Source organism: Parasteatoda tepidariorum, chromosome 1 (assembly GCF_982258835.1).
Source record: "Parasteatoda tepidariorum strain Cologne lab strain chromosome 1, Ptep-v5.0, whole genome shotgun sequence".
In the NCBI taxonomy this organism is placed as follows: domain Eukaryota; kingdom Metazoa; phylum Arthropoda; class Arachnida; order Araneae; family Theridiidae; genus Parasteatoda; species Parasteatoda tepidariorum.
In genome coordinates this window covers 24,069,154-24,081,247 of record NC_141755.1, presented here as the reverse complement: position 1 = coordinate 24,081,247, position 12,094 = coordinate 24,069,154, and the positions used below count along the sequence as shown (strand labels likewise).

Sequence of the window (12,094 nt, the reverse complement as noted above, 5' to 3'; positions counted from 1 at the left end):
TAATAGGTTCCAAGATAATAGTAAAAGCTATGCACTCAAAAACAAAATTGATGGAGCAATGGTACTATTTCATGTGGGAGAAATTTGAAAAATGCCATACTATTATTCTCGCCCATGATGCTTAATTATATTTTTTTAAAAGGCACTAATGACAGCATAGTAAATGGTACAGTTTTAATTGGTATTAAGCACTAAACGACACTGATAGCGTGCTTTTTACATTATAAATACTGTAAAATTGGTTTTTAAGTTCCCTCGAAGATATAAATACATATCGCTTGATTGTGGAAAATTTTAAATATCCGGAGTGGGCCTCTAGCAATTTATGCCAGATGATACTGAATACAGTTAATCTTTATTCTGATGGAAGGAACTGTTAAAAATTTGTTTTGCTAAGTCTAACAAGTTAAAGCCATCGGAAGAGGCAAAAAATGGTTATGAATAAATAAGAAGTTGTAATTATTTTAGCTTCATTAATAATGTCCTTATTTGTTAGTATTTTAGTTTCGCGCATGATTTTATAGTCTTGTTACCTGCTGATTTATTAATTATTTAATTTTTTTTCCCCGTACGGTGAACGGGTATCCAGCTAGTTACTAAATAAAGAATCAAGTTGTCGAGTAGAAACTTGACAATTTAATGGCTATTGGATGGTTAGAAAATTTAACTGTAGAGAGTGTGTTTAGATTCTGAACATGTTCTAATGGTTCCACGTCATAGAATAGAACTTAGCATGTGTAATCTGTGTTTTTGTTTCGTTTTTCTGTGCTTTTAATGAATGTCGCATTGAATTTTATAAAAAAATAAAATTTTTAAAACTTAAAAACCAGGTCTTTTATAATAGAGCTTATGTGACAGAGTCGGGAAGCAAATCTATGAAACCAAATATTTGTTAATAAATAAAGCTTCTAGTTTAAAGTTGCTTGATAAATAAGTATACTAACCTTGTTCCATCGTATACAGTAAACAAATTTTAAAATTAAATAACAAGAAAGTGTTTATGAACTCCTAGAATATACTGAGATGATACTAAGAAAGCGTTTTCGTTAAATATTTGAAAGTTTGTCACGGAAATTTTTTTTTGATGCAACAACTTTTGAGAAGAAAATCACGAATAGAGATCCAAAAAAGAAATAAAGTGAGCACGAGTAACGAGTCAAATCGAACGAAATACAGATTAGGGATTTTAGAAACATCAAAAATGTTGTATTTAACTAGCTCGTAAATATTTTGTTTCTGACAGTTTATTGGGTACTTTTTTAATGCTTATTTTGATGAAATATGACTACTAAAGTTACTAAACATTTCAGAAATAATGGCGTCTCCTAGTTCATTAACTGTTGAATCACAGACTTGGAATTCTTTCGAAGTCGCATGGGCCAGCCCCGTTGAAGGCTGGCTTCCATCTCGCTACGACATCACAATCTGCAACAAGGGAGCTCCCACTGATTGCAAGAAACATTTGAAAGACGATATTGAAATGCGTATTCGAATCGAAGACTTACAAGAACTAACTGAATACGAAGTTACTTTAGAAGCTGTTTTTAAACCAGTGGATATTATTACAAATGCCAAAATATCAGCTTACACTTGTAAGTATATTAAAAATTTATTTTCAGCAGTTTGTAGATTAATTCATACAATAAAACTACGTACGTAAAAAAAGTTAAATGTATTTTAACCCTTAACGATCGGTTAATTTTCAAGAAAACGGTCATAAAAGTGTCTATTCTGCCATAAACCCTCATGAAAAATTGTAGACAATAATTTTAAAGACAACATGAGAATTTGTGCTTAAGGCGATGTAAAATATAAAAAATATCTGATTTTTGAGATAAACGCATCTAAAGACTTAAAATCATTAGTATATCCATTGTTAACACCTTTCACAACTTAGGAAATAATTGGAGTACAAACAAAAGTAAAGCAGTTTTAGAAAGTTAAGAGTACAGGGATTCTAAATTTATAATAAACTCAATTTCAAAAACTTTGCCCAAAATTATGTATTTGCATTTTAATTTAGGATACATTCACTCCCCAATTCCTAAAATAAAATTAGTTTAACACAAAGAGAATATTAAGGAGTATTCGAATCAATCTTAATTGATTAAAAAAATGCATAAATTAAATATTGTTAACTGACAAACAATAAAAAAATAACCAAGAATATACATACATTTTTCAACAGTGACCTTTTGTTTCCTTAAGGCCTAGTTTCTTAGGACAGGACGCCGTCAGCTGGAAATCAGCGCTAACCTCTGATTGGTCCATTTGTGAGTTTGATAGTATACGTCATCGAACGCTCATCTTGAACTACAATTGCCGTCCAACTCAACTGCAGTTGGATTACAACGTGACGTTAACCACAGAAGCAATGGCGGACAACATCCAACAGCACATTGAAATCAGCCAAGATTTTGATTTTGACATTAAACATAGCTTCTTCATTAAACATAGCACTCTTCATTTAGCTCAGCTATAATGTGTTTTTTCTTGGACAAAGTCATTATTTGTTCTCTAAAACACAGGTCGACAATAACAAAATCAATACAAATTCAAAATAAATATTTGTTTACGTTATTAACGCATGCGCAATGAGAGATAATGTCTGCGTAGGACCGACTGCTCACGCTGAGCTAACAAAAAAGTATTTTTATGTCGTCAGTTCTACGTCAACTTTCCGCTGACGCCCAGATAAGGCGCTAGTTCTAAGAAACCAGGCCTTGAGCTAACAAACCAGTATTTTGTTGGCGTCAACGGGACGTTGACGTCCCGCTGACGCCCAGATAAGGCGCTTGTCCTAAGAAACCAGACCTTTAGATGTGTAGCAGCGTGTTTAACTAAAAAAAGATTCGCGTTATTTCGATGTCAACTGTAAACGATCTGTTATCGATATCCAAAGTATACCAAAATCGGTGTTTTCGGAAGCGAAAGTAATTCGCGAATGGTGTGAATGCGCGTGAGCTTGATGCAAACAGTATCCATTCTTGCAGTTTAGATTTAACAACCCCTTCTTAAGTCTATATGAGCACTCGATTTAGTGTTGACTTGAAATTAAGTGTTTCTTCATACAACTTTTTGTGTTGTTCAACTCCAAAGCTACATAGCACAAAAAGACTTACAACACTATAGTTTTCACAACGCAACAGCTTGAAACTCATCTTAGTGTGGGATAAAAGTTTACATAGATATAGATTTTTTCTTGCTTAACAGACATTCAGAGTGTTCAGCAATTGTCGCCTTTTTTATATATATTTTTAGAATCCTTGATGGAAATAAAATAAAAAGGTGCACTCAATAGGAAGTTGAAATTAATATTTAAGTGGGCAAAAATTCAAACGAAAATGCTATTGAATTATAAGGAAACACTACTGAGAAAAGCTGTATATCAAGACCTTTTTGCTGGATTTTATGATTGCTGGAAGAAATAAGAGGTGTTGAACGGCGATAATTGAAACATACAACTTCTTACAACTAATTAAGCAAGTTTGGGTGTTTTCATTCCCGCTTTCCTAGGCTGTGATTCGATATATTTCTATGATATTTTTGTTTTCTTTCTCGTATAAATACTAAATTGTGAATCTAAGTGGTGAATCTAAATGGTGAATCTAAATGTGTGGACCCTTTTGATTTCATATCTGACAAGGATTCTGAATCTATAAAAGATGTTCATTAGAGAAAAAATCTATAAAAGATGTTCATTAGAGAAAAAATCTATGAAATATGTTCATTAGAGTACATCCAGTATATTGTAAAAGTTTTACTGTATCTTATAATTAAAAAAGATGGCAACTATTTTACACCAAATTGGTGTAGTAAGCACCGTAGATAACTCAAGCTTCTTGGTACGTCATTACACCAAGAGAGTATTTTTTAAGATATTATTTGGTGTAAATAAGTTGCCACCATTTTTCGTATTCACACAAATAATTATAATTACAGTAATATAAGATACACATAGGACTACTTACATAATATATTTATCTAGTATATGCAATCATAATGATTTGTAATGGTATATTTTGATAACAGCTTATCGCACTTACTTGTAATTATAATTAAGCATAATCGGTTTTGTTTTGATAACTTGGGGTCGCAATTACTTGGAATCATGATTACAGTTTTAATAAAAATTATGGTGAATTGTAATCAAGATTGTAAGTAGTTGACTAGTGTAATTGATTGTCGTAATCACTATTACAGCTGCAATCCAAATTATGATATCTTATAATCATGATTACAAGTGATTGATTGCCGTAATCGAAAAATGTAATCGATTACATTTTTGCCCAACTCAGCATAAGAGTCAGTAAAGTTATTTCTACGAGACAATATAAAGCAATAATCATTAATTTTGATAGAATATTTACTTTAATTCTTAAAACAAAATTAGTTCGTAAATCAAACATACACATAGCCCAGAGAGAGAGAGAGAGAGAGAGAGAGTATTAAGACAATTTTGAACTAGGCTCAACACAGCAGAAGCGAATAGAAATTATATATTTATAAAATCATTTAACACAGTTCATAATTTTAAAAATTAAAAGATAATTATCCTTATTACATAACGAAAAATATACATACATATTTTAAAGGAAAACTTTTATTATACAATGCCCTATATGTATAGCATAGCAGCATAAAGGAAAACAACTAACTCACGCCAACTCGTATTTCATTGTAAGCAATATACTGACGATATCCAATGTCAGTCATCATAGGTATTTTCGGAAGCGAAAATATTTAAATTATGGTGAGTATGCGCGTGAGCTTGGAGCAGACTTTTAACATTATAAGAGTTTTAGAGTTATTTACACTTTTTAAATTGTATATGACAGCTCAATTTAGAGTTAACTTGTAAAGAAATGTTCATTCACATAGTTGTTTTGATTGCTTAACATCAAATTCAAAGAGATAGTATATGAAAATTTTCAAAATTTATGATTTTCCAAGTTCAGACATGTATTTTAAGAATTTAAATAAAGTATAAGAGATAGTATATGAAGATTTTTACAATGCATGATTTTCCAAGTTTAGACATGTTTTTTAAGAATTTAAATAATTGAAATGTGAATTAAGATTTAAATATAGTTAGGATATTTATAGAAGCACTTCCATTTGTTAGAAAAATGCTTTTAATTGTTGAAATGGATTACCATTTTATGTTGTTTGTTTTTCAAATAGATCCAAAACTACCAGTGCGGTACAATTTGTCGGCGACGGGTTCTGTTCTCGTCGAAACACCTATGCTGATTGCATTAGGCCGAAAAGATGCTCAAGTTACTGGTTCCCTGTTACTCGATGGCTCAGAAGTAGCGACTTCATCTGGTAATGTCAAATCAGTGACTTTAAATGGACTGATACCTGAAGCTGATTATAAACTGAGGGTGCAAGAAACAGGCTCAGACTGGCAACATGAGCTGGATCTCCATGCTGGTATGTGAAGTTATTTAATTAAAACAAAATGGACATCTCATAAATGGTCGATGACTTGAGAAGAAGAATGGAAGGAGATAGAAAAGCATTCTTCTAAGGAAACCATATATTTTTCTTACCAAATTTCAAAATAGTTACAAATTTTGTTAACAGATGGCGAAGCTAGCTGCAAAGTTTATGAAATTAGGATTTCAAAATAGCCAAAATTTGCAGCTACAACTTGGAGTAATTTGAGTTCAAAATTACAAGGCAGTGGTAAATAATTCTTTTAGAATAGTCTGTCAAGCAGTAGAAAATATTGTTTTATAGTTTTATAGCGCTATCGGTTGACGAATTATGTAACTAAATTTGAAACTTCATGGGATTACATTGTTCAGCTTTCTAAACAGAACTCAGCAAACTGTAAATTTCTCTCTCTTTCCATTTGTCTTTAGTTGATTTTTCACTTCTATTCTAATTTGAAAATGAATCAAAATAGAAATATTAAATCTTTTCTAAGTTTGCATTAAATAAATTTTTGTGAGTAATCTTTAAATTCAAGCATGATTCACGGCAAAAAGAGCACGCTTGGCAGATAAGTCACTTCTCAGAGAAAATAACACATCACAATTTTATGTGGAGAATTATCGAAGGAGCATCGTAAAATTGGGTTCTAGTAAATAGTATAACTACCCCTAATTTCGACCCATCAGTGACATCGACTTTCCTTGCTTACAATAGGATACCTGCAAGTGACGTAGTGCTGGTACCTCGATTCTGATTGGTCGTGGAAAAGTGGCATTTGCTTATGTTAGCAACTGTCCTTTCCATTCTATTTCAAGTAAGCCAAGCTCGTCAAGTATCAATTCTTTTAAGTAACACATAATTTATTCTTACACAAAGATTCTATCATAAGGATTTAAATTCTTTCCCTAAATATTTTCTATTTAACAAAATAAACAGGCATGGAGCCATGTAGAGCATTAACAAACTAATTATGTATCGAAGTTGCCAGGTACACAAAACAAAGATAGATCATGGTTACAATAAAATAGATAAACAAATAATAAATCTAGGTTGCGTAAAAGATGAAGACGAGAAAATATTATATTCCAACAAATTCGATGTGCGATACGGCGCTGTATTCAATTAACTTTACGTTAATTAACATTCTAACTGATCTGGGGACACTTAGCTCAATTTTAACAAGCCATTTTGCTTATAAACAATCAGCAGCAGGGCTGGGATAGTCCGGTTGGTAGGACACTGGGCCCATGTCCAAGAGGTCGTGGGTTCGATCCTCGCCGACCGAAGACTCCCCGTGTTATAAACGGTGACTGATGCACGTTAAATCTGTCGAGTCTCAAAGTCCTCCATGTTCCCATAACAAATCATACCTCTGATGGTACTGATCCAGGAGTTTCCTTGTCTTCTAGATTGGTTCAAAATTACAAGGCTATGGAGTTGAGCATTAGTAGTCACAAACCCAAAATTGGTTCGGCTGTTCAACGACGGCAATAAAATATAATAATAAAAAAAAGTAATAAAACGACGAGCAGCAGCTGACTTCATAGGTCTCATGTGTGGGTATCTGCGATTTTCTTCTTCTTGATCTGCAATTACCGAATCGATTTGTTAGATACTGAAATGGAGACGGAAGAAGATATATGAAGTATCTGTTGTCCTTAGTTCATGTTATGATCATGAAGAAGGATTCAAACTAGCAACTTGTCTGCCACGATTAACCTAAGAGTTCTCTATCGAATTCCAGTCTGGAGATCAGGTGGGCAAATAAATCTAGCAAATATCTGCCCATTTTAGGAAATTCTCGATATTTAGAGGGCAGCTGTAATCCGGAAAATATGATCCTAATACTTTAATTATTTGAGTGGTGGAAAGTTGGAATTCTGTAATTGAAATTTTTTTTCGATATTCCGTTGTAATACTGAATCTATATGAGAAAATCCAGATATTTTAGTACATAATTGTAGAACTCAACTATCAAGGATGACTTGCTGCAAAATAAATTTTTTTAGGATTATTTTTGTTAAAAACTGGATTTGACCTAAATACTTGGCAAAAAAATATTTGATGTAAAATGTTGTCTTAAAAACTTATAAACTGTACTTATTGTTGGATAGTGATAGGTCTTAAAACTCTTGCATTTTATTTTTTATTCTAGCACCTCCATGCATATCGGCTGACATAAGAATCGAAGGTGTATGTAATCGTTTTGTGAAAGAAGAACTAATGTTTGAAGAAGCTTTAGCTTATTGTAACAAACTAGATTTGAATCAAAAGATTTATCTTCCCTCTCTTTGGTCTCCTTTTACTTTGGATGGCTTGGAAAAGGCTGCAGAAAACGCAAACTTCTTTTCAATATTTTGGTTGAAGTATGATAACAATCGGGTTCTGACTACTATTGGTAAGTACAACTATGCATTTCGATATTGATTATACATCATATTGAGCATTGCACTTTTTGTCTGATTTTGCAATATGCGAGACAATATCGGAATATATAATTTTACATAATAATTTAATTCTTATACTGAATGTCTGTACATTCATTTTATATAAATGTCGAGGATCCCAAAAATGACTGACGATTTGAAAAATAAATAAATAAATTTAAAAAATGAATCAAATGAAGATCTTTGAGAGATAGAGATGCACAGAATGTAGAATGTTTCTAATCAATTTACAAAGCTAGTTACAAATATCATCAACAGAGGATGCTGCTATCTGAGAAAAATTATAAAGCAAAAACAATGTTTTTAAAAAATCCCTTTTTGCAGATTGAGGGCAAAATAAACTGATGCCTCAACAAATACTTTAGTTGGAATGGCCTAACATGTAACTAAAATATTGTTTTATAGTTTTTTGAGTCAGTAGTTCCATCTGTTAACGAAGTTTGCAACAGATGTAAAAACTTAGTGAGAAAAAATCTTTGGTTTTCTTCAAGAGAATATATCGAACCACACACACATTCCTGATTTTAAATAGATTTTTCTTATTATTGATCCTTTTTTTAAAATCATATTTTTGATTTTAATGGTGTAGTAGTATCTCTATCTACTCTGTACTTCTAAGGATGAAATAATGATGTGAGATATAAAAAACTTTCATTGAACATGAAATAATGAATATTTTTTCGCCATCAAAGTTATCGTTTTGCATTGTCAACTTCTTTCGACGCACTACAGTATAAGGCATTCAGTGGCTTCAAATTTATTTGTCATATTCTAGAGCAAACTTGGTTCGAAACATTGCAAACTCAAATTAAACCGTAGAGTTTAATTTGAGTTCTATTAGCTACTGAGTAGTTCTTTGCTCAGTAGCTAATTTGCCTCAAAGTTACTGAAAAGTTAAGGATTTAAAATAATTTTGTTGAAACTTCTATTTTGAAAATACTTATTCGCGTAAATAATACGAAACAGTTAAATAGTTGTCTCGTATTAAATTTTTCCGATACGCAATTATCCAATACCGAAATTCACTGTGAGTTTAGCTTAACATTCATCCCTTAAAGTTCTGAATTTTATGTCATATTAATCTCAAAAACACATCTATTTAAAAAATTGTAATATATTTTTGCATGCACTACCTGAATATTTACAGCTTTCGAATAAAAAAAGCGCTTCCATTATTTAAAATCTATAATTTTTTTATTTAGAAATGTATGTATGGTAGATACATAAGTTTGGCCCAACCAAGTTTGTTATACAACATATATATATATATATATAATAAATAAATAAATACAAGAAAACACAAAGAAAGTTAAGAAAAACAATAAGTATCATTTATTGCGCTTAAGCTGCAAGTAAACAGCACTCATTAGATAAGTTCAAAATGAAGAATAAAACAAAGAAAAATAATAGACATATGAAAAAAAGGGGGTGGGAAATAATAAGTAAAAAAAATAACAAACAACATTTTATTTAAAAAAAAAAAAAAAAAAAAAAAGTGAAATGTTAGTTAAAAAACCGGAAAAAAAAGATATAATCTTTTCTTCAGCCCACACGATTATATCCGCAAAACAGAGTGCTTTCTGATATTGTATCAATAAAGCCAAAGCAAAATATATTAATACAATAGTGTGAGGAGCACTCAAAATTTTTTTTTATAAAATAACTACATAAAAATAGATCATAAAAAGTAAATATAACATGTAAAAACAGATAATAAAATAAAATAAAAAGAAAAAATAAAATAAAAAGAAAAAACATTAAAAAGGGGGGACTATAAAGCGAGTAGCAAAATCATAACAACTTACATGGACGGTTATTTTTCAAGAATGATTTAAAAATGTTTTCGCTGAAAGATTGCCAGATTGCAAAATATGAAAACAAAAGATGAAAACAAAAGCGCAAATTGAGTGTAACAAAAGGGTTTTAAAGTGTCGTTCTTACTGCACTGCTGAAGTGATTTGTTATTCTGAGTTTTGATTTGTTAGTTACCAAGGATGGGCCCGAAATGGATGTGCGCAAGGTAAAATTATACTGGATAATTTTAAAAATTGATCATAAATAGTTTTAGAAGATAGATGTTTATTTAAGAAGAAATATAAAATAGAAAAGAGAAACATATATTGCCTGCTTTGCAAATAATTTTAGCCGCGGATTTGCACGATATGGATTAGCACATAAAAAAATTATTTAAATTATCAAAGAAAAAATTTTAATAGATAATTTTTAACACGGATTTGCCCGAAATGGATTTGCACATGGAAAAATTAACAAAAAAATTTTAGCAGATAATTTTAACCACGGATTTACCCGAAATGGATTTGCACATGGAAAATTGTATAAATTAATAAAGAAATTTTTAGCAAACAATTTATCCACGGATTTGCCCGAAATGGATTTGCACATGGAAAAACTGTATAGATTAACAAGGGAAATTATTTAGCAAAGGAATTTTTAGTAAATAATTCTAACCACGGATTTGCCCGAAATGGATTTGCACATGGAAAGATTAACAAAGAAAAAATTTTAGTACATAATTTTAGCCACGGATTTGCCCGAAATGGATTTGCACATGGAAAAATTACATAAATTAACAAAGAAATTATTTAGTAAATAATTTTGGCAATGAATTTTGGCCTGAAATGGATTTGCACATGGGAAAATCATAAAAATTAACAAAAAAAAAAATGTTTAGAAAATATATAAACCAAAATATACGATTAATTCAATGATTTTATATAAAATTTTATTACATTAGTTGGGTATCCATTGTTTTTTATCAGATTTTGAAAGAGTTTATCGATTTGTATTTTGGATAAATAAATATTACTACATATTCTTTTAATTCTGTTCATTTCATTAAAAGTGGTATTTAAATAGATGCTCCTAGAAACATTAGAATTCCAAGTAACTAGTTTATTAATATTAAAATTAAAATCATTTCTTTTATCGTATAAATCAACAAAGCAGATATTTTCAACTTTCATAATACCCAAATCCAAAAAATTGAAATTAATATTATCATCATAATTACGAAGTAAGATTAATTCCTCAGGGTATATATCACTCAATAAAACAGTAAAATCTTGGAAATTAAAGATAATTAAGTCATCAATATATCTAAAAACAAATTTAATACTCAGAGTAAAGTTTTTTTCATAATAATGCAAAAATAAGTTAGCTAAGAGAGATGAATAATTAGATCCCTGTGGTATTCCATTAATTTGAAGAAAGATATCCCTTCCATTGTATAGATAATTACTAAAAAGACAAAAATTAATCAGAATTTCCCAATAATCAAAATCGCAACAAAGGATCTTAAAGAAAATCTTAAAGACTTTAATAAACAATATAGCATTAAACCAATTAAAGATTTTGTCTTCTCCCTTAAGAATTATGAAACATATAAGTTCTACGATCTTATTATTAACTTTTCTTTCATTAATTTACATTTCAAAATTCTTTGTTTCGATCTTATAAAAGCCAAAATGAGCAAAATTTTGCCTAATAATAAGAAAAGTTCAGATAATTTATATTTCGTTATTAACTTTCAAAATCCTATTTTCGATAAGATCAAATTTCACAACATTTTTGAAAATTTTAAAGCTTTATTTCCATTAAAAGATTTTAACATTATTAAAAGTTTTAAATATAACAAATCAATTGGTAGAACCATTTTTAACTATAATGATATAAGCAAAAATTTAGGGAGTATTAATATATCCGATTATGAATGTCACTGTGAGGAGGATAAATATTTTGATTTTGTTGATAAACATCATAAACATATTATCACTGGTAATTTAAATATTATAGAAAACTTGGAACTTAGGAATTTAATGATAAAAGGCACAAAATTTAGACCCATTTACCATATATCAATCAATAAGATTCTAAAATACTTTCTTAATGATCTCAATAGTTTTTGTTTAAAGATATCAAATAGATTCTCTTTACCTTTAGGTATGCTAACAGAATGGAAATGGGAAGTTTATTATTACTCTAAAAACTTTATTTTCAATAATAAGGATAATTTAAATAAGAATAACAATTCAACAAATTTTTCTAATATTGTTCAATCAATTAAGCAACTTCAAAAAAATTTTGTAATTACTCCCATAGACAAAGCTAACAATAATTATGCTATATTCTGTAAAAAATTCTATACTGAACTTTTAAATACGGAATTAAAAAATAGTAAAAATTTT

At 29.9% G+C, this 12,094-nt stretch overlaps 1 protein-coding gene across 1 annotated transcript in view; it reads left to right on the top strand.

Moving 5' to 3' along the window:
• Nucleotides 1-12,094, top strand: part of LOC107439538 (uncharacterized) — a 93,998-nt gene that overhangs the window by 38,119 nt on the left and 43,785 nt on the right. The window contains exons 12-14 of the mRNA XM_043041545.3: nt 1,311-1,592; nt 5,185-5,436; nt 7,598-7,840. Of these exons, the coding sequence (XP_042897479.3) occupies nt 1,311-1,592; nt 5,185-5,436; nt 7,598-7,840 (777 nt within the window). The remainder of the gene's footprint in view (nt 1-1,310; nt 1,593-5,184; nt 5,437-7,597; nt 7,841-12,094) is intronic.